The sequence below is a fragment of the Thalassophryne amazonica genome, chromosome 6 (assembly GCF_902500255.1).
Source record: "Thalassophryne amazonica chromosome 6, fThaAma1.1, whole genome shotgun sequence".
Taxonomy (NCBI): Eukaryota; Metazoa; Chordata; class Actinopteri; order Batrachoidiformes; family Batrachoididae; genus Thalassophryne; species Thalassophryne amazonica.
The window spans coordinates 10568620-10596116 of record NC_047108.1 but is presented as its reverse complement, the minus strand read 5'-3'; the positions used below and the strand labels follow the sequence as shown (position 1 = coordinate 10596116).

At 41.2% G+C, this 27497-nt stretch overlaps 1 protein-coding gene across 2 annotated transcripts; it reads right to left on the bottom strand.

The window, feature by feature from the left end:
• Positions 1-11567: 11567 nt before the first annotated feature.
• Positions 11568-26660, bottom strand: borcs6 (BLOC-1 related complex subunit 6). 2 transcript variants are annotated; one of them, XM_034171747.1, is made up of 8 exons: positions 26591-26660; positions 23431-23999; positions 23005-23191; positions 21817-21999; positions 13820-13983; positions 13552-13635; positions 12852-12973; positions 11568-12789 (listed from the first exon to the last, which is right to left on the bottom strand). In XM_034171747.1, the coding sequence occupies exons 2-8, from the start codon at positions 23986-23988 to the stop codon at positions 12786-12788; spliced, it is 1302 nt and encodes a 433-aa protein (XP_034027638.1). In that variant the 5' UTR covers positions 23989-23999; positions 26591-26660; the 3' UTR covers positions 11568-12785. The 2 variants fall into 2 exon arrangements, with proteins under 2 accessions (XP_034027638.1, XP_034027637.1); XM_034171746.1 differs by having other exon boundaries at positions 11570-12973.
• Between the last annotated feature and the right edge of the window lie 837 nt (positions 26661-27497).

Below are 27497 nucleotides of genomic sequence, written 5' to 3'. Positions count from 1 at the left end.
GGTAGAAGGATACATGAAGATTTTGAAAGAAAATCTCAAGCGGTCAGCAGCAAAACTGGGCCTAGGTCATCTTCCAACAGGGCCCAAAAAATACGGTACATCCGGAAAGTATTCACAGCGCTTCACTTATTCCACATTTTTGTTATGTTACAGCCTGATTCCAAAATGGAGTAAATTCACTTTTTCACCTCAAAATTCTATTCACAATAACTCACCCCATAAGGGTTTTTTTTTTTTTTTTTTTTTTCAAGAAGACACTAAGGAATCATATGTACGTAAGTATTCACACCCTTTGATTAATTCTTTGTTGATGCACCTTTGGCAGTAATTACAGCCTCAAGTCTTCTTGAATATGATGTCACAAGCTCGGTGCACCTATCTTTGGGCAGTTGTGTCCATTCCTCTTTGCAGCACCTCTCAAGTTCTATCAGGTTGGATGGGAAGCGTCGGTGCACAGCCATTTTCAGATCTCTCCAGAGATGTTCAGTCGGATTCAGGTCTGGGCTCTGGCTGGGCCACTCAAGGACATTCACAGAGTTGTCCTGAAGCCACTCCTTTGATATCTTGGCTGTGTGCTTTGGGCCATTGTCCTGCTAAATGATGAACCGCCGCCCCAGTCTGAGGTCAAGAGCGCTCTGGAGCAGGGTTTCATCCAGGATGTCTCTGTACATTGCTGAATTCATCTTTTCCTCAATCCTGACTCGTCTCCCAGTTCCTGCTGCTGAAAAACATCCTCACAGCATGATGCTGCCACCACCATGCTTCACTGTAGGGATGGTGCCTGGTTTCCTCCAAACATGATGCCAAACATCATATTGTCATTATGGGGTATTGTGTGTAGAATTTTGAGAAAAAAAAGAAAAGAATTTCATCTATTTGAATAAGGCGTTAACATAAAATGTAGAAAAAGTGAAGCACTGTGAATCCTTTGTGGATACACTGCATGTTGCTACTTGTGAAGAACACTACTTCCAGAAGACCAAAGTGAACCTTACTGACTGGCCTGAACAAAGCCCGGACTTGAATCCTATTGAAAATCTGTGGAGTGAACTGAAGACCATCAAATCTGGAGGAGCTTCAGAGACTCAAAGTGCTTCAAACACCAATGCCTCACATTCACCCCGATGTGAGTGTGCTGCCATATAAGGTACTCACTACACACCGGGGGCAACTAGGGAATTAAGGATCTTGCCCAAGGGCCCTGTCCCACTGGGGAGAGGATTAACTGCGCATGAATTGAGTATACAAATTGTATACAAAGTTCGTTGTCGTCCGCAACAAAAATGGCCAAAAATGACAAATGTCTCAGTATGAATTACGGATATATTAATAATGTATAGCAAATATATGATGAACAATTACGGTTATATAACGCAAGTAGTGAGGAAACTGATCCGACACATTGAGATTATCACGGCAGTATTACGGGTGTATTATGAATGCATCGCGCACGTGTTGCGCGTGCACAGCATCTGCATTGCGGCCATAAAATAAGCGCACTCGCTCCTTTCGGCATCACTATTCACACCAACAATACAGCCTCTGGAACATTTGCTGGACTTGGACAAGTTGATCACAGAGTTAATGTTCATGTTGTCATGTGAGGGTTAACTGTTCATGAGTTTGGGGAGCGGGAGGGGGGAAGCCGCTCGGGGTGTGAGATGCTGTTTTTTGTTTTTTTGTTTTTTTAGAGTGTCACAGTTGTGGCTAAACAGCAACTCTTCCTTTTGTCGGTGTTAAATAAAAGTCCTGGATTGCAGCAGCTACATCTTTGTGGATTTACACAGCTGGACCGGCATGTCGCTTTCTGCCACATGTAGTACTTTGGGTTTATGTGACGTGTTTGTTATGCATTCACAGATCGCCCGCAAATCAGCTGCAAAGCAGATGTAATAAAAACGCTTTATTCGTGGCCAATCTGTATGCATTTGCTACAACATATTTTAGTTTGTGATGTGGACATGATCGGCACGATATATATCTGTTTTACACACTGTCCCAGTCCGCTGCCAAGCCGCAAATCCCCGTCAGTTGCGGATATCAGCGGTTAACGGCAGATTTACAGCGCATAAAGTGAGTATGTATTGTGTATGAATTGAGTATATATGGAGTATGTAAGGCGGATGTCATCCGCATCCAGATTTTTGAACAGCTCAAAGATCCTGGCTGCGGACATGCGTGCCTCTGCGGATGATCACGGACGTGTTCGGATGAAGGCCGACTCATACAGGCATGTTACACGGATATTGCAGATGTTTGGCGAATATGGGCCAATTTTGTGCGCAATCCATACGCAAATCCTCCTAAACGCCAGTGGGACAGGGCCCTTAGTGATTTTCCGGTCAGGCTGAGATTTGAACCAAGGATCCTCTGGTCTCAAGCCCAACACTTAACCACTAGACTATCACCTCCATCACAGTATAACAGGCTGGGATTCCTCAGGAGACATGTCTAAGACTTGTTTAAAACTACAAAAAATGACTGAAGGCTGTTATCCAGCAAACAGGACAAACAACTGACTATTAGCATCGGGGGATAATCGTTGTTTCTGCGTGCAGTGAAACAATGTAAAGCATCCAAAATGAAACTGGGATGTTTACAAATGTTCCACTGAAAATTAATTTGTTAAAAAAAAACACAGGAAATTTTTGAAGAAAATGTTAAATTTCATAGGGGAGCTAATACTTTTATCTATATGCACAGTTCCTGGTCCTCCTCAGGTGTTTCCCAGCAAAGTGCCAATCAGGACCAACTCTGCTTAACTCAGGTGTGTCCAGAGTGGAATGGCTGCCAATTGGCAGCTTGTTGATTACAGTAATTGGCTGCATGCTAATTATTTGCAATTTGCAGCATGTTAATTATGAGTAATTGGCTGCGTGCTAATTATTGGTAATTGGCAGCATGCTTGCTATTTATCAGTGGCAGGCTGGTAATTTTTGATAATCATTGCCTGCAAATCACTAGTAATCGGTAGCCTGATAACTAACATTGTTTGTGACCGCTGTCCTGTAAGACGTCTCGAGCTGGTGTCACACATTCTGCAGCATGAGGACTGTGTCCATGGCCCAATAATAAATACATAAAGCCTCTGATTAATCATGTCACGGGGAAACGTTTGCATTTTTAATATTTCGTCTCTGTGTGGGTGCTATGACATGTTCAACATTATGCTTATCAAAACAAATCGCATTAAAGAATTACTGCAATTAAAAATACATTCTATTCATAGGTATGAGAGAACTAATCATTTTAAGAAGACAGTTATGGCTCCTCAGCAGTGCAACTCAACATGAAGTGCCACTGCAAAAAATACAATAATCCATCTCAATCTGCACGTTTCCATATGTTCACAGCCGATGAGTAACAGGAATTTACAAGAAAACAAAGTATGCGCTGTACTGGAACTCAGAACTCTTTCACCACATGTGCCAAGAGACAATTTATTTACGCCCTGTATTTATATTTAAGTGAGATTTATTGCATGGTGCAAGAGGCTGCACAAACTACATTTAGAGTGTGTTATTGATGCAACATCAGCCTGCACTCATACATCACGTCTGCCAGATATTCTTACCTGCTGCTAACATAATTGAGGTTCTGACCCGGACTGACCACAGCATGGGTCTGTGAAAGCTGCAATCAGGTTTTCTGTGCACGCTGTTATTCATTGCTCAGTGCTTTGTTACCTCATAAAGGCTTATTTATTTTAAGGCCTAATGAGTTGACTTCTTCTTCAACAGCTTCCTTATGTGGAGAAGAAAAATAGTCTGAATAAAAATTCACAGTGAATAACCAGGGCTTTTCTTTTTTTTTTAAATAAAAATAAAATAAGATTCAGCTTCATTGTATTTGGATTGCAGCAAAAATAAAAAATAAAAAATTCCAGCTGCAGCAGATGACTGGTGAAGTCACTTCAACTATTTATAGTGAACAGAGAGTTTGAATAAGTTACGCAAGCTGTGTGGTCATCTCCTACAGAACGGAGGCTGAACACGATCCACAGATCTGAGGGCAATGTGGACAGGGGAGATGACCTGCAGGTGTTGAAGGATTAAGTCTCCATGATCAGGTCTTGCTGCTCATTTTTTCACTCTAATCCTGATTCAACAGACCCCTTCAATAACAACTCATCACCACGTGTTGCAACCAACAGCAAGAATTTGGACATCTCTGCTCGGAATGTTGCTGGAATTTTTTTTTTTAAGAAAAATCCTTCCACCACTTCCTTGGTCCACCATGAGGATGAGTTCCTTCAGACTTTTCTTCAGTCTGAACTCCAGACTTTTTAAATCGGCAGACTTGCCAATAAAACAATGAGGGGATAACTCACCTGGATGTGACGATAGTGGTCCAATTACTTTGGCACCCCCCCCCCCCCACACACACACACACATACACAAAGTGCAGTAATGCCTAAAGCATTCACCTGATTTGGATGTCAATTACCTTCACATTAAATCTTAAGATTCTTCATGAAAAACTGATTGGTAATATTATTTGTGATCACCTTAAAATATTTTTCCAATGTTTCTCAACATATGGACTCAAGTACAGTTTAATACAAATCAAACTAAAACTATCAAGTCCAAATACCAAAAGCAAAAGGAAAGAGAATTATACCTGTCTTAAACCCTAAAATAGCTATGTGTGAGGTTTGGAGTCATCCACTAAATCTGGGGCTGCCAAAAAAATGCTGGTGGCAAATACAGTTTTTGTTGTTGTTGTTGTTGTTTGGAGTATAAGTCACACCGTATAAATTGCTATGTTATCAACTCTTCGATTTGGGATTTTTGTGGATTGTTGAAGTGTACATTTTATTACTGACATTTATTCTTTTATTATCAGAGTTTATTTGTTTAGTGTTTTGATTCCTGGTAAAGTCCTGCATAAATAGTTATTATAATTACCATTACTAATAAACTTTTCGGCATAGAAGTCGCACCGGAGTAAAAGTGCAGGGCCTCCTAAACTCATACCCCCCCCCAAAACAAACAAACAAAAGAAACATGATTTATGGTCTGGAAAATACGTAATATAATTACTATGATTTAAATTCCCCATAAATGAAAGAAGAAATAACAGTAATAATAATGAACCTGAAAAGTGAAGTGGATTAAATGACAGCATATTCTTTTTCATTATTATTATTTACATAAATCAACAATCTGTATCTCTCTATCACCCTCTGCAGGCATTTTGGTGACAGTGCCGAAGCCAACGCTCTGTGTGTGTGTGTGTGTGTGTGTGTGTGTGTGTGTGTGTGTGTGTGTGTGTGTGTGTGTGTGTGTGTGTGTGTGTGTGCGCGCGCGCACGCATAAATGCACATCTTAAAAAAAAAAAAAAAAAAAAATCCGGCCCACATCCTTTACATTTGCTGCAAGCAGACTTTTTTTTTTTAACAGCTCATGTAAATTTATTTGCCATTTTTCATTAAAATATACACTCAAGACAGAGTATCTAAACCATTTTTAGTAACAGAAGGCGCTCGTATGTACAAAGGTGCATCTGATTGTACAACAAAAAACTAATCACACATTTTATATACATCCTATGAACAAGAACATACTTCCAACAAATACTTTCAAGTCTGCCAAAGGTCTTGTCAAATGCTGTTTTCTTCTTTCTCCTCTTTATTTAAAAAATGTGGAATAAATTGTGTCAAACCCATCTGTAACAGTAAGTATAGATTTCAGCTTCACCCGGTCGAGTTTTCACTGTGGTGCCCTTTAACATCAACTAGTGACCAAAAAAACAAACAAACAAACACCAAATGCATTCTCAGATGGGTTGAAAACACACACACACACACACACACATACACACACACACACACACGCAATTAAAAAACAGAAGTGATATATCAGGGTCAAGCTTTAAACCTTTAACCAAGTTCAAACCTTCATTAATTATTTATTATCATTATTACTACTGGTATCAAATCTTACAGAACACTGCAAAACTCCAGTTTGGGCGGCAACACCAGACTGCCCAACTTCAGAACACCATCTCAACCCCACTCAGGCCAAATGACGGTGTCCCCAGTAATTCGTAAATGTAAGCGTGGCCATACAAAAAACTTGCACATGTACTATGATTTGGAGTACAGTGATTCCCGAACTTGTTTTTGGAAGCCATCACGCTTTAATATTGATATATAATATTGCAATTAAGATGGAACAAAGTAACGTAATCCAGCACATGTCCTGCATGTTTATTTTCACCTTTGAACAAGTTAAAGTTTGCACAAAATGACAAAACACAAAGTGACTGACAGGGAAAAATTAAAGAAGCTTCATCCAACTGACTGTGTCACAGACAGAACGGTCCCCCACCTAAAAATTGGTCCGCCCTGCCTCCAATGCGCATGCGTCATTTCGGAACTCAGCAGCTCATCTGAGACAGAGTCTCTTCACGTAAAGCGATCAAATGGATTAATGTGATTATTAACCATCAGATGACAAAACTTCTTAAAATCATTCTAAAGTCAGTTTTAAGCAGAAACAAGGACATTTTAAGCAGAAATGAGCAGATTTGTGGAACACGAACTGAACACAACAAAGACAGCAAAGAGTGGTGTCGAGTCCGTAACCGCAGATTTAAAGAGCTGAATAACATTTACTGGCCTGCATGGTTCACTCTGTCAAAAGCTGTAAACCTAAACATCTCATATGAAGAAGACAGTAAGTTTTCGAAATGTAACATTTCTACCACTCTTTCTTTTTGCTTTCCCTTCACCATGCACACGCCTACAGGCTGTATTATGAGTTTAAAATTGTCAGTGTGGAAAGTCCTGTCAGATTCCTCTGTGTCGTGTTATCTGTATGTACAGTAGTGTTCAGAATAATAGTAGTGCTATGTGACTAAAAAACTTAATCCAGGTTTTGAGTATATTTCTTATTGTTACATGGGAAACAAGGTACCAGTAGATTCAGTCGATTCTCACAAATCCAACAAGACCAAGCATTCATGATATGCACACTCTTAAGGCTATGAAATTGGGCTATTAGTACAAAAAAAAAGTAGAAAAGGGGGTGTTCACAATAATAGTAGTGTGGCATTCAGTCAGTGAGTTTGTCAGTTTTGTGGAACAGACAGGTGTGAATCAGGTGTCCCCTATTTAAGGATGAAGCCAGCACCTGTTGAACATGCTTTTCTCTTTGAAAGCCTGAGGAAAATGGGACGTTCAAGACATTGTTCAGAAGAACAGCGTAGTTTGATTAAAAAGTTGATTGGAGAGGGGAAAACGTATACGCAGGTGCAAAAATGTATAGGCTGTTCATCTACAATGATCTCCAATGCTTTAAAATGGACAAAAAAAACCAGAGACGCGTGGAAGAAAACGGAGAACAACCATCAAAATGGATAGAAGAATAACCAGAATGGCAAAGGCTCACCCACTGATCAGCTCCAGGATGATCAAAGACAGTCTGGAGTTACCTGTAAGTGCTGTGACAGTTAGAAGACGCCTGTGTGAAGCTAATTTATTTGCAAGAATCCCCCGCAAAGTCCCTCTGTTAAATAAAAGACGTGCAGAAGAGGTTACAATTTGCCAAAGAACACATCAACTGGCCTAAAGAGAAATAGAGGAATATTTTGTGGACTGATGAGAGTAAAACTGTTCTTTTTGGGTCCAAGGGCCACAGACAGTTTGTGAGATGACCCCCGAACTCTGAATTCAAGCCACAGTTCACAGTGAAGACAGTGAAGCATGGTGGTGCAAGCATCATGATATGGGCATGTTTCTCCTACTATGGCCTAGGGCCTAGGGCCTATATATCGCATACCAGGTATCATGGATCAGTTTGGATATGTCAAAATACTTGAAGAGGTCATGTTGCCTTATGCAAGGACATGCCCTTGAAATGGGTGTTTCAACAAGACAATGACCCCAAGCACACTAGTAAACGAGCAAAATCTTGGTTCCAGACCAACAACATTAATGCCTCGCAGATGTTAAGAAATCATAAAAAACTGTGGTTATACAACTAAATACTAGTTTAGTGATTCACAGGATTGCTAAAAAAGCAGTTTGAACATAATAGTTTTGAGTTTGTAGCGTCAACAGCAGATGGTACTATTATTGTGAACACCCCCTTTTCTATTGTTTTTTTTACTAATAGCCCAATTTCATAGCCTTAAGAGTGTGCATATCATGAATGCTTGGTCTTGTTGGATTTGTGAGAATCTACTGAATCTACTGGTACCTTGTTTCCCATGTAACAATAAGAAATATACTCAAAACCTGGATTAATCTTTTTAGTCACATAGCACTACCATTATTCTGAACACTACTGTACGCTTCGTGGGATCACTGAGCACGCTCTGGGTTGCAGGTCCATGGATATATCGTCTTTGTCATATGCAATCATTAACATTTTCTGAATTATAATCTCAGTCTGTTGCTGCTTTTATTAGAATATCTACCACTCGTTGAAAGCTTTGGGATTATGTTTTGTGTTATTCTGGTTCTGTTCTGGTACACTAATTCCTGAAGAGAGTACATTTTATACCAGATCCCCATTGGGCAGCGCAGTCTTGTTTGAGTGTGGGCGCTAAAACGGGTAAAATATGACATATATGATGTCATTTCTCTACTTCCAGCGACAGAAACACGGCACTTTCTCTGAGTTTAAATACAAAGAAAAAGTGACAATGCAGTAGAAAGTGGACATGTGTGGCGGTTTGTTTATGACCCGGAGCTCAAACATGTCAAGGCAGTTTTGCAGGCGAGAGAACACAGCTACTCTGGTTAGCTGTGTACGCTAACACTTACCGACACGGCCTCTCACATTTGCCTCGTCTTCCCTTCTCCACTGAGAACCGAAAAAACTGGACCAGAGCAGTACACCATTTTCTCACGTGAAGTTATGCTGTGTATATATACACAAGAGCAGCTGTCCCCATAAGTGGTCAAATCCCACAATATCACGCAGGGTTCAAACGAGACTGCGCTGCCCTATAGCCTTGGGCTACTTTTGGAATGGGTCTCTATTTTTACCTACATAGTCTAAGAACAGCTTGACTCCAGTCTCTGAAACACTGTGGATGCAACATCTTGAGAAAGACTTCATGTATGAAGGTGAAACTTGTAGCACAGGGCTACCTCACATTGGTGGCATTTCATTTCTAATGGTGGCCACCAGGGGGCCAACACCCTGAAACTAAGTGTACGTGATGTATGTATGTATTTTGCTTGGCAAAAACTTTGTGCATCAAATTAAAACATGGTACACAGTCACCTCATTAAGACCTTGAACAAGCCTGACACTGGATGTGAGACGCGGGTTTGACTCTATCTTACCCTCATTAGAAAATCATTTTTGCACATCTGAGTTCAGACGGGAGTTCTTCGGGTCCATTTCAGCTTCAAACCACAGTTCTCAACCCAGGAACACATCTACGCTGTACTTCCCCACTCCGGGGGGACCCGCCCTCCAGTTTGGGAACCACTGATCTGGTTTCCGCTACCTACCACTGCAATGACAGAAATACCACAGGTTTTTCAATAAACGACAAAGTGCTCCAACAGAGCAAACAGCTTCAGGTGAAGTCAGAGGCGAGAGAATTGCCAGTCACATGACGCTGGACAAATCAGACTCCAAAATGAACAAAATGGTCAAAACACCGGGATCATCTGAACATGATCTGAGTCCGCGCTGGTTCACATCCAAAGGCTGTTTCCTGTGTTCACTCATCGATGTTTGTAAAGATTCAGCTTTTCCACTGCTGAAGCAAAGTGTAACGTTATTTCCACCATGAAGAAAGAACTGAACACCAACGCAACACACAGGAGATTTTCACATGCGCATTCAGAGTACAAACTGCAGACAAGATGGACTCCTATTCCTGCTCTGTAACATTTCATTCCATCTTAAAATGCAGACAAGTGTAAGTAAACCGTACCTGATCATTTCACTTACAGGATTTTTAAAAATGGTCAAACGGCAAATGTTTTTAACAAATTACAAAAATAACCAAGATTAGCTACAACTTTAGCCCACAGCTACAAAACGCTGACAAGCCTTTTAGACGAGATCATTACTAAATGCAATATGTGATTTAAAAATGAAGACTTTTAAGATAATTAAACATAAAATTAAGCGAAGTGAATTCAAGTGAATTCAATTTTAAACTGTTAGCTACGTATCTGCCCAAAAATCTGATGCTGATCGAGAAGCACATGATGTTTTTCAAATATTTAAATCTGCTGTTTAAGTGCATCAGGTTTTGTCAAACCATGATCCTGGACACAGCAGTTTGCAAAAGTTTTATACACACAAAGCACATGGCAGTGGTTTTAAAAAAAAAAAAGCTATCTAGATTAGGATTCAAATGGATGAGATTTTATTGCTATCAATAACATTAGTGATTTGGCCCAACTCTTTATTGATTTCTGATCAGTTTTCTGTCTGGACAAATGGAGCAGCATCAGTGCAGCCATGTTCCTCCTTGGTAGGTGCAGATTTTGACATTGTGACATCAGACGTGACACCACAACGCACAATTTTACTTCCAAAAGATGAACTGTCAGAAAAACATGACGGCATCAATAACATGTCAGACATATGATTCCAGTGGATCAAAAAATTTAAAACTGGTTCTCGATTCCAATCCAGAGTCCATTCAAAGTGCTAAGAGCAAAAGGCTAATAAGATTTTTGCACTGTACATTTTTAAAAACTGAATAATTTGTTTTTAGTGAAACTGATGGAGTTTCTGAAATTACTTTGGATATTTTATCTGATGAACTCAATATGCATTAATCATTATCTTTATTTGTGGGATCATGCATGGGGTTGTTGGCATTTACAAAGAAATCAAGTGTTTTTTTAAACCTGAAAAAGAAAGATGTTCTTTTGTTAACTATATATCAACTTGTTGAAAAGCACAACACTCACTGTCACATCTTCCTAATTAATCCTGTTAAATGGTCACTGTGTAAAAAAGACGTGTTTGTTATGTGACTGGACAAACCAGCATCTCAGAATTTCAGAGTGAATTTAATTCTGATACCAATCAGTGATTTTGAAAATATTTTGTGATAAATTCAACTTTATGAATTCATAAACTCAAATTTATGTCAAAACCCAATTACAGATCATGGAGAAGGTCACTGTATTCATTAGCCATGTCACATGACCAAATTTTTTTTCATCACAAAAAATGAGCTCTATGTGAGAGAATATAAACCACTGTAAAACTAAAGAGCAATCTTGCGGCATGAAGTTGGCTTGAATATGAGCTTGTCTGCAATCACATTTACTTATTGTAGAAAAAAATGCGTTAATTAGGTTACATTAGGCTGAGCCAAGTTCATGAAAAAAGAAAGTCCCAAACAGGCCCTGAGGCACATTGGGGCAGAGCTTATCCCCAGATACCAAAGAGTGAAGCTGATGAGTGTCTGCACATCCTCCTTGATGGGGACACCACTCCGACGCAGGTTACTTCCCCAGCCAAGGCCTGTGTCGCAGACCGAATGGTCCCCCCTAAAAATCGGTCCACCCTGTCTTCACTGTGCATGCGTCATTTCAAAGCGTCACCGATTATCACCTTGTTTCTGCCTAAAATGGCCTGGTTTCTGCTTAAAACTGACTTCTGAATGATTTAAGGGGTTTTACCTTGTCATCTGATGGTTAATAATCCCATTAATCCATTTCATCACTTTGGGTGAAGAGACAGACAAGGTGCCGTGGTCCAAAGTGATGTATGCACAGTGGAGACAGGGTGGACCAATTACAGCTGGGTGGACTAAGACCAGGCAGGTCAAGTGTCTTATCAAAGGACAGAGACAGATAATCGAACCCAGGTCGACATTTTGGTAGCTCAATGCCTGTCCCATTGAATTAGCCTTACAACTATGACCTTACCATGATGAGCTGCACACCGACAGTACAACAGGTGCAGAAAATCCCAGAAGAAAAAAACTCTCCTCTCTGCAAGGCTACAAAAATAAAGTTTACTTCGCTAATCCCTTGTCTAAAAGAAGGGGGGGGGGGGGGGAGATCTGTGGTGAATAAAACTTTTGCACAGCACTGCATGCCCTCAGCTTCCTGTAATTACTGATCTCACTCAGACCTGATGCAAACTCTGTGTGCTTGTTTAAATGGCACCTTAGAGCTTAATTCATGAGATGGAAACTGTTGAATTCTTAAACAGCTGCACAAAGTGCTTTTGAACAAATTAGCAGACTTAAAAAAGTGGTTATTTTGGCGATTCCCCAGTTTACAGTGAAGCAGTATTGTTGAGAACGTGTGCATGTTGACAAACACAAATAAATAACACTTTGAAAGGAAATAAGATAAAAGACACAGGACTTCCCACATTTTGTCTGCAGTGAACAAATCTGATCTTTGTTGCATAAGGTTAAAAAACAGACTTCCTGTTTTGGTGCAAAAATCACACAGCAGTTCATACAGGCCCCTTCAGAGGCAAACAATAAAGAGAGCAAGGGCGCCCTCGGGTGGTAAGGAAAGATTAGTGCAATCTGAAGGAAGCGGGCTGGACGGTAACAGTCTGAAGCGGTAATTTATTCATACATGTGCACTTCAAGAGTCACTAAAAATGTTAATTTGGGAGATTTATTTTTTTCCACCACAAGTTTATTTTAGGGGGGAAAAAGTCTCAAAAATAGGATCATCTTCAAACGTTAGCAGTTGACTGATGAACTTGGAAACGGGTCATGAAGGGCAAACATCCAGCATGCTCAGCAGCAACGGCTCCGGGATTCCAGCGGGTTGTTTAATCTTGGCTGCAGTGTGTGAGTAAGCTACCTGTGGGAGGGCGGGGCTACCTCCTGCTGAGCACGTGTGCTTGATGTTTGGCTGTAAAGTGTCAGCGGGCAGGTGGCGCTACTTGCAGATAGCCTCCAAAACGTCCAGGGTGCGTTTGATTTCACGGATCTGTGCAGCCAGTGTGTGTATGGGCTGCATGGAGCGATCCAACTCCTCGCAGCGAGCCATCAGCGTGTACATCCCCTACAGCAGCGTGCGCACACACACACACACACACACACACACAGAGGAAGAACAACATAAAAAAAAAAAATAAGGAACCTTAGAAGCGCAATAAAAACAAAAGAAAAAAGTGTCTGCTATGAGCAAAGTCCGTTTGTTCATGCGCTCCTCTCAGGTCTTTTGTCTGATTATTTACCGCTCTTGGTATGTAGCTGAAGTACAGTTGCCCTTTCCATTTTTGCAAAGGTCAACATTAATGAGGTCAAAGGTCAAGTAATTTCTTCTTCAGCCCAATTTGGACCAAACTTGCTACACACACACACAGACTGTGGAACTCCTCCCATAAAACCAGTCAAAGGTCAACATCATTGGGTCATATTTCAGAAGCTTCATCCTAAACCAGGTGACCACGTCCCAAATCATGAGATATTTATTTACCCTGCTTATCTGCCATGGCTTCTATACCACCTTCACCCCACAGGTACTACTGCCTAGTTAGAATAAATCCAACATGAATTCTTAAACAGCTGCAGCACGACATTTGAAAGTGGTGACATCTAGAAAACCATGTCCAGATCTCAACACACACACACAGTCACCTTTATGCTCATGTCCACAGACTCTCCCAGGCTGTCCACAGAGTCCCTGTAGGTCTGGATGTAACCGACACTGAGAGCCGTCATCTGTGCAGACAGACAGTGCCGTGAGACACCAACCGATTACACGAACAAAACAAAGCCATGTGGAAGGTGGAAGTGTCACAGGCGGTTTGAGAGACACGTGACTGAGCAGTGTGACTCGGGTTTGGCTCAAAGAACTGACTGACTCACAGTTTCATTTAGTCCACAACCAAATCAAAGAACTCACGTTCTGGATGGTTCCGTTGAGGCTTCGCATCATCATCTCCACGCTGTGCGCCACTTCCTGGGTGTGTCTCTGAAGGTCCACCAAGACAGCAGGATCAATGGGTGGGATATCTGCTGGTCTCCGGGACAACCCCTGGCTCCGGTAGATGGGACCCGAGCAGTCCGCTGGGAAAAGAACACCAGACATCATATGGATCATATCCCGTAGAGACAGACAGAAGAGAGCAACAATCTGGAGACACCCAGCAGCAACCCCACCTTAACCTGTCCTTATCTCACAAATACAACTGATTATATTCATACAAACGAACGCTTTAATTAACAGAATGAAGTGATTATAAAACCACTAACCTCCACATCGCCAACTGCACTGAGTGAAAACAATATATTTAGGTATAAAGAAAACCTCATGTACTGTAATTTCTGGACTACCAAGCTCACCTGAATATAAGCCGCACCCACAAAAATTGCACATATACAGGCCGCACTTGTCTATAAGCTGCAGGTGTCCACATTGTCACATGAGATACTTACACAGAATGTTACACAGAAACATTGTTTTTAACTTTTAATTAAATACATACCGGTAACACAAATATGTACCGAAAATGCTTTTTTCCAAAGGTGGAACACACAATTATTGAGGAGCACGGCATCGAGCGCACACACAGTGACACGCGGTGTCTCCGCTCCACACGGAGGCAAACCTGAGTAATTTTAACATTATTTTATTCATTTTCTTTGTGGATCTTGGGATAGTATCATATAGTGGCCGGCGATCACCTTAGTGTTTCTTCTGTTTTTCTTGTTGCTTAATGCTGACAAATTATACTGTATTTGTTGTCTTTCTGCTACCCGATTGTTTTTGTCTCTCTGTTTGAGATGTGGCTCCTTCCAGAGATGGGAGTGGGTGCCTTCTTCTGCAGGCCTCCTGTCCTGTGCACCAGCATGAACTCCCAAAATTTCCTTTATATTTGTACTGTCAATTGTGTTGGTAGAATGACCCAAGCAGAGGGTCACCCCTTTTAATCTGGTCTGCTTCAGGTTTCTTCCTCAATATCATCAGAGGAACTTTTTTCCTTTTTCCTTTCCTTTTCTTTCCTTCCTTACAACACTTCCTCACCTGTGTGCTTGCTCTAGGGGTTTGTAAGGTTAGACTTAGACCTTACTTGTGTGAAGCGCCTTGTGGCAACCTTGTTGTGATTTGGTGCTATATAAATGAAATAAACTGAATTGAAATTATTATCACGTGCAGACAGAATTGCCTGATGGCTGTGGTAACTGAAACATTAATGAATGAGGTGCGATGTGACTCTTTCAACTTGTGGCGCAAACAGTGACCTGTGGGGGTGAGGCTCTGCTGACAGCACCACAGACACCCAACCAACAGATTACACCTGTAGCAGACCGAGCCGGTCTCACATTGGCCCGGACAGCCACACTAGGGGCTGCAACTCAGCCACCTGATGGATGGATCTCCGGCGCAGAAACCGTGATCTGACGGAGCAACTGTGGCACAAAGTGCCGGTGTCACAGAGGGACTTTTCTTCAGCCAGTATTTTCAGAAGTTGTTTCCCAAAATCAGGAGGCTTTATGTGGATAATTTTTCTTCAGGATGTGATGATGAATCGCACTGAAACGAACAGGTAAGACTTTATATTTACTCCGTGTGTGAATTTGATGGTGGTTGATGCGTTGCCTTGCTCATCTCTGGTGGTTGGCTCTCACTGCGGTATTGTATCACTTCCTGTTCCGGAGCACAGCGGTGTTTTTCTGTATCTGTTAGCTGTTTAATCTGCGCAGTTAGATTGATCTAGTTATCTAGATTACGATTTGTTTCCCAGTGTAATCTTTACGTGCCTTAACTAAAGCACTCCTTCTGCTGAATCACCTCTAAATTATTTACACATTATTCACTTTGCGTGTTTTTAGGAATCCGCTAGGTTAGCGTAGCTACTAGCTCTTAGCCGATTTAGCATGGCGGCTTCTCCTGTCTCTCCCGCACTTTTCTGCTCTGGGTGTGAAATGTTTAGTTATTCCTCGGCCTCCTTTAGCAGTAACGGTACTTGTAATAAGTGTAGCTTATTCGTAGCTTTGGAGGCCAGGCTGGGGCGAATTGGAGACTCGGCTCCGCACCGTGGAAATTCTACAGCTAGCCAGGCCCCTGTAGTCGGTGCGGACCAAGGTAGCTTAGCCGCCGTTAGTTACCCCTGGCAGATCCCGAGCAGCCGGGAAGCAGCCGACTGGGTGACTGTGAGGAGGAAGCGTAGCCCTAAACAGAAGCCCCGTGTACACCGCCAACCCGTTCACATCTCTAACCGTTTTTCCCCACTCAACGACCACCCGCCGAGGATCAAACTCTGGTTATTGGCGACTCTGTTTGAGAATGTGAAGTTAGCGACACCAGCAACCATAGCAATTGTCTTCGGGGGCCAGAGCGGCGACATTGAAGGAATTGAAACTGCGGCTAAGGCTAAGCGTAAATTTGGTAAGATTGTAATTCACGTCGGCAGTAATGACACCCCGGTTACGCCAATCGGAGGTCACTAAAATTAACATTAAATCCGTGTGTAACTTTGCAAAAACAATGTCGGACGCTGTAGTTTTCTCTGGGCCCCTCCCCAATCAGACCGGGAGTGACATGTTTAGCCGCATGTTCTCCTTGAATTGCTGGCTGTCTGAGTGGTGTCCAAAAAATGAGGTGGGCTTCATAGATAATTGGCAAAGCTTCTGGGGAAAACCCTGGTCTTGTTAGGAGAGACGGCATTCATCCCACTTTGGATGGAGCAAGCTCTCATTTCTAGAAATCTGGCCAATTTTCTTAAATCTTCCAAACCGTGACTATCCAGGGTTGGGACCAGGAAGCAGAGTTGTAGTCTTACACACCTCTCTGCAGCTTCTCTCCCCCTGCCATCCCCTCATTACCCCATCCCCGTAGAGACGGTACCTGCTCCCAGACCACCAATAACCAGCAAAAATCTATTTAAGCATAAAAATTCAAAAAGAAAAATAATATAGCACCTTCAACTGCACCACAGACTAAAACAGTTAAATGTGGTCTATTAAACATTAGGTCTCTCTCTTCTAAGTCCCTGTTGGTAATGATATAATAATTGATCAACATATTGATTTATTCTGCCTAACAGAAACCTGGTTACAGCAGGATGAATATGTTAGTTTAAATGAGTCAACACCCCCGAGTCACACTAACTGTCAGAATGCTCGTAGCCGGGCCGGGGCGGAGGATTAGCAGCAATCTTCCATTCCAGCTTATTAATTAATCAAAACCCAGGACAGAGCTTTAATTCATTTGAAAGCTTGTCTCTTAGTCTTGTCCATCCAAATTGGAAGTCCCAAAAACCAGTTTTATTTGTTATTATCTATCGTCCACCTGGTCGTTACTGTGAGTTTCTCTGTGAATTTTCAGACCTTTTGTCTGACTTAGTGCTTAGCTCAGATAAGATAATTATAGTGGGCGATTTTAACATCCACACAGATGCTGAGAATGACAGCCTCAACACTGCATTTAATCTAGATCTTGTTCTGACTTATGGTATGGAAATAGAAGACTTAACAGTATTCCCTGAAAACTCCCTTCTGTCTGATCATTTCTTAATAACATTTACATTACTCTGATGGACTACCCAGCAGTGGGGAATAAGTTTCATTACACTAGAAGTCTTTCAGAAAGCGCTGTAACTAGGTTTAAGGATATGATTCCTTCTTTATGTTCTCTAATGCCATATACCAACACAGTGCAGAGTAGCTACCTAAACTCTGTAAGGGAGATAGAGTATCTCGTCAATAGTTTTACATCCTCATTGAAGACAACTTTGGATGCTGTAGCTCCTCTGAAAAAGAGAGCTTTAAATCAGAAGTGTCTGCTCCGTGGTATAACTCACAAACTCGTAGCTTAAAGCAGATAACCCGTAAGTTGGAGAGGAAATGGCGTCTCACTAATTTAGAAGATCTTCACTTAGCCTGGAAAAGAGTCTGTTGCTCTATAAAAAAGCCCTCCGTAAAGCTAGGACATCTTTCTACTCATCACTAATTGAAGAAAATAAGAACAACCCCAGGTTTCTTTTCAGCACTGTAGCCAGGCTGACAAAGAGTCAGAGCTCTATTGAGCTGAGTATTCCATTAACTTAACTAGTAATGACTTCATGACTTTCTTTGCTAACAAAATTTTAACTATTAGAGAAAAAATTACTCATAACCATCCCAAAGACGTATCGTTATCTTTGGCTGCTTTCAGTGATGCCGGTATTTGGTTAGACTCTCTCTCAGATTGTTCTGTCTGAGTTATTTTCATTAGTTACTTCATCCAAACCATCAACATGTTTATTAGACCCCATTCCTACCAGGCTGCTCAAGGAAGCCCTACCATTATTTAATGCTTCGATCTTAAATATGATCAATCTATCTTTGTTAGGTGGCTATGTACCACAGGCTTTTAAGGTGGCAGTAATTAAACCATTACTTAAAAAGCCATCACTTGAACCAGCTATCTTAGCTAATTATAGGCCAATCTCCAACCTTCCTTTTCTCTCAAAAATTCTTGAAAGGGTAGTTGTAAACAGCTAACTGATCATCTGCAGAGGAATGTCTATTTGAAGAGTTTCAGTCAGGTTTTAGAATTCATCATAGTACAGAAACAGCATTAGCGAAGGTTACAAATGATCTTCTTATGGCCATCGGACAGTGGACTCATCTCTGTGCTTGTTCTGTAGACCTCAGTGCTGCTTTTGATACTGTTGACCATAAATTTTATTACAGAGATTAGAGCATGCCATAGGTATTAAAGGCACTGCGCTGCGGTGGTTTGAATCATATTTGTCTAATAGATTACAATTTGTTCATGTAAATGGGGAATCGTCTTCACAGACTAAAGTTAATTATGGAGTTCCACAGGTTCGGTGCTAGGACCAATTTTATTCAATTTATACATGCTTCCCTTAGGCAGTATTATTAGACGGTATTGCTTAAATTTTCATTGTTACGCAGATGATACCAGCTTTATCTATCCATGAAGCCAGAGGACACACACCAATTAGTTAAACTGCAGGATTGTCTTACAGACATAAAGACATGGATGACCTCTAATTTCCTGCTTTTAAACTCAGATAAATCTGAAGTTATTGTACTTGGCCCCACAAATCTTAGAAACATGGTGTCTAACCAGATCCTTACTCTGGATGGCATTACCCCTGACCTCTAGTAATACTGTGAGAATCTTGGAGTCATTTTTGATCAGGATATGTCATTCAAAGCGCATATTAAACAAATATGTAGGACTGCTTTTTTGCATTTACGCAATATCTCTAAATCAGAAAGGTCTTGTCTCAGAGTGATGCTGAAAAACTAATTCATGCATTTATTTCCTCTAGGCTGGACTATTGTAATTCATTATTATCAGGTTGTCCTAAAAGTTCCCTAAAAAGCCTTCAGTTAATTCAAAATGCTGCAGCTAGAGTACTGACGGGGACTAGAAGGAGAGAGCATATCTCACCCATATTGGCCTCTCTTCATTGGCTTCCTGTTAATTCTAGAATAGAATTTAAAATTCTTCTTCTTACTTATAAGGTTTTGAATAATCAGGTCCCATCTTATCTTAGGGACCTCGTAGTACCATATCACCCCAATAGAGCGCTTCGCTCTCAGACTGCAGGCTTACTTGTAGTTCCTAGGGTTTGTAAGAGTAGAATGGGAGGCAGAGCCTTCAGCTTTCAGGCTCCTCTCCTGTGGAACCAGCTCCCAATTCAGATCAGGGAGACAGATACCCTCTCTACTTTTAAGATTAGGCTTAAAACTTTCCTTTTTGCTAAAGCTTATAGTTAGGGCTGGATCAGGTGACCCTGAACCATCCCTTAGTTAGGCTGCTATAGACGTAGACTGCTGGGGGGTTCCCATGATGCACTGTTTCTTTCTCTTTTTGCTCTGTATGCACCACTCTGCATTTAATCATTAGTGATCGATCTCTGCTCCCCTCCACAGCATGTCTTTTTCCCGGTTCTCTCCCTCAGCCCCAACCAGTCCCAGCAGAAGACTGCCCCTCCCTGAGCCTGGTTCTGCTGGAGGTTTCTTCCTGTTGAAAGGGAGTTTTTCCTTCCCACTGTAGCCAAGTGCTTGCTCACAGAGGGTCGTTTTGACCGTTGGGGTTTTACATAATTATTGTATGGCCTTGCCTTACAATATAAAGCGCCTTGGGGCAACTGTTTGTTGTGATTTGGCGCTATATAAAAAAAATTGATTGATTGATTGATTTACACCGCATGAAGACCGCGGCTTTCAGCCAATCAATGAACAGCATTAATAGACGTATTTTGACTTAAGCCCCTTTCACACTGGCGTATTCGTAGAGCTGCATATTGCACCGTTGTGTTTCATTAAATACGCCTGAAATGCGCACATACTCAGCCCTTTTTCCGTGTTCTTAGATCTGCTTGCAGCTGCGTGTGTTCGCTTTTTAATGTGTGCACACAGTCGCGTGAAGTCCTTGCCGCTATTTAAAACCAGTTCCCCTCCTGCCGGCTGTGCAGAACACATCTTGCACTTGGAAACAGTGGACTGTATCATGAGGGTTTACAGTTGCATTATTGGCACGTATGTAGCCAAAGCTGCTATTTTCTGCCTCTGTGGAAGTGTGCTCTGTTCTCTACTGCACGGTGTGGTGCACGTCAGAAACAGCCATTTAACATTTTTTTTTTTTTTATTATTATTAATATTTTTTTGTCTTGGTGGATCATTGTCATTGCGTACAGATGCTGCTGAGTCTGGTTGTGGGTGAAGGCTGCTGTGAATGAAGCAAACTTTTAAAGCTCCAGTTGCTCAGATCAGGTCAGCTGATTTGATCAGACCTGATCGATCAGGGCGTCTGATGATCGCACTAACATGCAGCAATGAGGCTTTTATTTTAAAGTCACAGCGCTTATTCAGGTTTGATCAGACACACACACAGAGACAGAGACAGAGAGAGAGAGAGAGATTTCTGAGTTTCGATTTCTGAGGTTCGATTCCCTGTTCTGAACACACACAGGCGCTGTGGGCTGTGTGATCAAGTTCTCAGCTGATTCCTCTGGATGCAGCACTCAGTTTTTGGATGTGTACAGAAGCGCTGTGTTGCCAGTGTGAAAGGGGCTTCATGAGTCAATTACAAGGAAAACCCGTAAAAAATCCATAATTAGCTGCATTCATTGTTTAAGCCGCAGTATTCAAGCGTATGAAAAGTAGCGGTTTATGTCTGGAAATACGCTATAAATTTGCACCCTGGGATCCCCACTTTTCTTCAAAGTTTAAGTCCGGCCACTCTGCTCCAGACAAAAGGAGGCCAGGCCAAATGTGGTCCACAGGCAACAAAGTAGCAGCCCTGATTGGTGCATTGGCACTGCATGATGGCCAACTTAACAAGCCACCATCTGTTATGACAAAACCACAACATGGACCACATTAAAGAATCACAAATATTTATATGTTTTTCCACGACACTAACTTCAGCAGCACAGGTGTCTGGTGTGTAACAGTTATCTGCAGTGCATAATGTACACCATGAGTGAGGGTGTGAGAGCAGTGTCCAACTTCTGCTACATCAATAGGAGTATAAAGAAAATCTCTCAAGCAGAAGTCAGACTCAAACATCTGCACCTCCCACTGAAAGCTCTGATGCTATGTTCAACTGATGCTAAGAGAAGGTTGTTTGCATGAAGTTGTTAAAGGACTGTGCTGCTGTTAGCTGACCACCAGTAAGGACTGAAAAATAACAATACTAAACCAGATTAGCATGTTGTCAATGCACTTCCAAAATCCAGTTACTCCACAGAAGATGGCCTGTGTGTTAGACAATAATAATACATGCTGTGTATGTGTCAGAATCATTATTGACTCCCAAATGAATCAGTCCCAAAAACCTTCAACGCAATGTTTTAACAACACAACCATAAGTGATTTTTTTTTTTATTTTTAAGTAAAATTTTCTCCAAACAGTTTCAAGTCCAAACTCACAGTCACTACAGTCCAGACTGGGTTTTGAGCTCATCTTGATTTTCTGCTCCAGGTTCTTGGTGATGAAGTTGGTCAGATCTCCGTCGTGGCTGACTGTTCCTTCCAGCTCCAGAGCTGAAGAGATCGTGGCCCGTCGGCCCTCTGACTGGCCACCCCTGGCCCCTCCTCGAGCCCCTAAACCACCTGTTGCAAAAAAATGTCAACATTAGTTCAATAACACTGTGAATTAATGCACACACAGAGTTAGGGAAATATTGTTTGAGCCTACTGGTCAGGACTAGTAGCACCAATTTTGTTAAATTTTGTTACTGGTCCTCCTGGTCCTGGAAGGTGAGAGCCTCCAACGGCAAGCATCAGCATAACATTAATCATCACATCATGCGCATATATTCAATCAATTTTTAAATCTATAGCACGATAGAACATTTCATTTTGTGTTGAATATATGTAAAGTAATAAACATTTGCTTACATGATCCTCTGCTTTTATGTGAACGTACTGTGAAACTTATATTTCGCCCTGTAATACTGGCCTTGTGCTCGTCTTATGCAGCCCAAATAGCTGTGTAAGCGCTATAATATCACAGATTTTTGGGCAACAATTATATCTATTGCTTCTCAGCTTAGTATGATGATTTTATGATTGTTGAGGTAAATTATGTTAAAGGTTCACATCCCATTCAGATTTTGCAGCATAATACAATTGATCTAAGTTAACTTTTTGTGTGCCATATATCTCGTATATGCAGTGTTGCTATGGTAACTCTCGCCGAGTCTGTCTGGACCAGCTCTGCTGTGCTACTCTTTCTATGCATTGCTCCTGTTAAAGATGTTCTATTTAAGCTAAAAGTAGCGTGTGGATACTGCATACTTTCACACGATTCTCCTTTGTTGACTGAGTGTCACTCATGAAGTCAGTGGTTTGACTGAGTGGCACAGCACGAGCCACTGTAATGTGCAAACAGCGGCTCAGTTATTTAAGGCGCAAGATTGAAAATAATCATCAGTCTTGTCCAACACTTAATCATTAGACCGACAAGATTTTTAACTAGGCACTGGTCTAGCAGGGAAAAATATCAGCTAGACATAGGTTAAACGTTACTGGTCTGTGTCCTCGGACCAGTGGATTTCTATTCACCTGATATAAATAACCTTTGAGGTCAAAGTGAAAGCTGAAAATTTAATGTACCACCACATGCTTGGCTGATTTCATCCAGGCTTTTGCTGTCCTGCATCCCCCGGACGTTACGGACCCAGACCTGGGCCATGACATGTGGAGGACAGGGGGCATCATCTGAAGGAAGAAGAGGAGGTGGAGGAGACGAAGATGAAGGGGTGCTTGGACCAGGAGCTGAAGAAGAGTACTGTTGTGACGACTAAAAATGAAAGCACGGAGAAGAAAAAGAAAGTCTGTTTGGATCCTTTGCCACCCTGATCCCATCCATCAGGGCAACACTTTGACTCATTCATACAACATTCTTAACTGAAGTTTAGATGTTCTGAAAGCTCAGCAACATTTAGCTGCCCCCTGATTTATCCAAATTTTAAATCATTATTCTGTCTAATGTTGGCGTTTAATGCTGAAATGGACAGAAATACAATCCAGTAGACTCACCTCAGCCTCCGTCCTCTCTCCAGCATGCTGGGTCCTCCACTTCATCTCGTTCTTCTCATCATCCTCCTCGTCCTGTTTCTCCTTTTCTCCCTCCTCTTGTTTGTCAGTGCCACCATCCACAGTCTGCTTTTCTGCTTGCTGTCTACCTGCTGTGGACAAGTCTCCTCCCTGAGATGAGTATTTAGGGGGTGTGTGATGCACAGAGTCCCATGGCAGAGCAGTGTCAGGAGGCTCAACAGGTGAGTCCATGCCTTTGGATTTTGAATCTCCTGTGTTTGTCACATGAAGAGTGTGTAATGATAAACTGGATGTTCTGTCATTAATATCAGTCTCTGTGTCCAGCTGGACTTCCCCCATGTAAACTCTGCTTTCCATGTCCCTTTTCTCTTCTGTCTGTCCAAAGGATGCGTCACCTGAAGCCTCCACATCGCAGCAGACTCTGCTGTGCCCTAGCTTTACACCGACCGGGACATGAGGTCCATTTTCCAAAGACAGGGGCGTCACAATCCCGTTAGCTATGTCTGGCACATCAGTGCCAATCACAGTGGAGAGACTCATCCCTCCACCTGCTGGGGATGAAAGAGAACAAGTGAAAATTTAGCAAACAGAAGAAAATCTTAGAAGTATCAATTACCATATTTTCCAGCGTATAAGTCACACTGAACCTTTTTTCTGCATATGGAACTGACTTTGTAACATAGCAGGAGGGTTTAACAACAAACAGAAACTCAGTGTAACACATGTGCACACAACAGATTGTGCCGTTACTCAACATAAGGACTTTTAAATACCAAAAATAAATGAAAATAAATAAGATGGACAAATAAAAATGCTACAGACAACATATTTGATGTTATTTGATGCATGCACATGAACACAGATTGTGGTCCACACAGATGGAAACACTACAATAAAACCATCAGTATATTTGAATTTTTCCATTAGCTCTTTAATATGGGATTTTTGCACATTGCTGTGGGCAGCATGGTGGCTTAGTGGTTAGCACTGTTGCCTGTCAGCGAGAAGGTCATGGGTTCAATTCGCCTGTGGCCTTTCTGTGTGGAGTTTGCATGTTCTCCCCATGTTTCCTCTGGGTGCTCCGGTTTCCTTCCACATCCAAAGACATGCAGCTTAGGTGGATTGGAATCTTTAAATTGTCTGTAGGTGTGCGAGTGGGTGCGACTGTTTGTGGCCCTGTGACAGACTGGCGTCCTGTCCTGGGTGAACCCCGCCTCGTGCTCTATGACTGCTGGGATAGGCTCCAGCCCCCCGCGACCCTTAACTGGACTAAGCGGTTGAAGATGAGTGAGTGAGTGTGAGTGCACATTGCTGTTGTGTACATTTATTACTGGGGTTTATTATGTTTAGTGTGTTGATTCCAGGGAAAGCCCAATATAAATAGCTATTATTATTATTATTATTAATTATTATTATTATTATTATTATTAACGCGTGACTTATCTGTATACAAGTCCCACTGCAGCATAAGTCACATGACCTTTCAAACTAATAAAAACCTGCGGCTTATATGGTATTTCACAGTGAGAGCACACAATCTTATCTCTGGTTGTTGTAGCTCAATTGGTGGTTAAGTTGCAACCCACGAATGGTTGATTGCACATTTTAGAAAATGCCCAGATCACTGAAGAAATATGCATTTTCATGCAGCAAACTGATGCCGTCACATGCTTTCGGTTCCACACGAAGATCCTCCATTTCCTCCAGAAAGCACTGTTTTAATCCACACTTAATTCAGACCTGGAGACACTAAGAGGTTGTTTCCCATCGAAATACTAATCATGACCTACTTTGTTGAGCTTCTGAGATCGGATGGGAAGCATATACAAAGCAGAGGGACTGCTAACCCCATAATCAGTAAGACTCATATAATCACATGTTCTTATACTAATTTTAACACGTCTGTGTAATGACACTACTTCCTTAAGACAAAACATTATCATCTAACACTGGACTTAAGTCATCTTATCATGTAGTATGACTATAAATAAATACAAAAAAACTTTAAAAACATTGGCAATTAAAAAGTCAGAGAGACAACTGGTAGCTGCATACACAGGATTAACAACAGTTTAGTATTTAAAATGTCAGAAAACATGGAAAAAATGGACAGGTTATACGAGCTCAACAGAGCATCTTCAGTTTACTATAAACTACTCATTTTAGCAGGGTTAAAATTCCTTCACAGAAGCCAGTGTATTGATATGTACTGATTTCAAACAGCTCATCTAAACTGTCATTTTAAAATCTGGCTAAACTGAGGAAAGCTGGGTGTACTGTTCTCTGGCCCAGATTATTATAAAACACTTTATATAGACATTTGCTGTCTTTCACCTGGTTTGGGGGTGTTCTAAATTTGTTTTAATTGTACTAAAATGGACTACATTTATATAGTGCTTTTCCATCTGCATCAGACGCTCAAAACGCTTTACACACTAATGCCTCACATTCACCCCGATGTGAGGGTGTTGCCATACAAGGACACACCGGGAGCAACTAGGGGATCTTGCCCAGGGGACCTTAGTGATTTTCCGGTCAGGCTGGGATTTGAACCGAGGATCCTCTGGTCTCAAGCTCAACATTTAACCACTAGACCATCACCTCTCCTAAAACACTCCTAAACCACTTTAGACAGATACCAGACCTCTGACCTAATTCAGAAGAATGAAGGAAAGTCTGTTTCCTCAAATAAAAAAATTATTCTATTTTAATTCTAATTAGTTTTTAAAAATAATTTTTGAACGTTTGCACTTTGTTTTCCTGTCAGCTGTTTAGCATATCGTGCTGTGAAGTGACGTAACTTTGCTATCTTAGCATTAGCTCCAAACCCTAAGATGATAAGTCATGAACATTCACAAGGTTTTACGCAAAAACCGCAAATGAAAAGACAACAAAGCTTAATATCGATAAAACAGAATAGAATGGCATAAAACAATCCAACATATAAATAAAACAACCCAAACAAACCACTGCGGAAGTTGCTACAGCGCATTAGCCTCAGGCACCGCTAACGTTAGCTAGCACCTCAAAATCACACACCTGACATTTTCATTTCTAACACTCAGACATCGTAAAAGACATCAGTCTTTCATATTTGTGATTATCTGCTGTAACAGTTAGTTTGAATGAATTAAACACTCACCAGCAGTTTGAATCCTGAAGAATGTAGCGACAGCCGAGTCCGACGCACAAAATCTTCCTCCAAAAACAAACCCGATAAAAACAAAAATAAATGAATACCCGAGAAAAAGTTCTGCCTGGAGGAAAAATAAAATAAAACAACAACAACAACAATAACAATAATAATAATAATAATAATAATAATAATAATAATAATAATAATAATAATAATCCCTGTTCATTCTAACTTTAGGTTTAAAATAATGTAAAAACTTTGCTGAGACACCCCACTGATATTTATTGTAGTTAGTCAAAGAGTGGAATTATTCTTATAGCCTATTAATAAATTTTGCACAAGGTCCACACTATCCTGTCACTCTGCTGCTATAGGTTCTCATTTTTTAGACATTTTTTAAATCATTCATCTGTTTTTATTGTGGCTTTTATTATTGCAGAAATGCCAGACTAGGTTCATTATACTATAATGACAAATAATGTTTATTCTATTCTATTCTATACTATTCTATTCTATTGTAATTGATACATTATTCATTCTCTACAGTGATAAGGGCAGAGGGTTTGGACAACAAAAACAGAGTGAGTGAGTGAATGAGTGAGTCCATCTCAGCCAGCTTGTGTAGGCAACAACTCCATACAATAAATGTTACTATTTTGTATGTCTCTAACTTGAAAAGTCATATAAAGAGGACAGTCCCCACTAGGACCAAACTGGGACCTTTCCTTCAAATAATTTTCTGAAAATCAAATCACCTTGCAGTTATTACATCACGCTGAGTTCAATTCTGATAAAATCTCATTGGGTTATGTTTTTAAAGCACGCACACGCACGCACACATGCATGCACACACACACACACACACGTGTCATGGCTGCATTTGTCTTTCCTGATGTGTTAAATGGAGACAAAA

Bases quoted from the DNA above. Each gene is read 5' to 3' on its own strand.
- borcs6 (XM_034171747.1), bottom strand. From the start codon at position 23,988: ATGAGTCTCTCCACTGTGATTGGCACTGATGTGCCAGACATAGCTAAC. The intron at 22,000-23,004 runs GTACATTAAATT...TTTTTGCAACAG, and splicing joins AATCAGCCAAGCATGTGGTG to GTGGTTTAGGGGCTCGAGGA. The intron at 13,636-13,819 runs GTGAGTTCTTTG...CTGTCTGCACAG, and splicing joins TCAACGGAACCATCCAGAAC to ATGACGGCTCTCAGTGTCGG.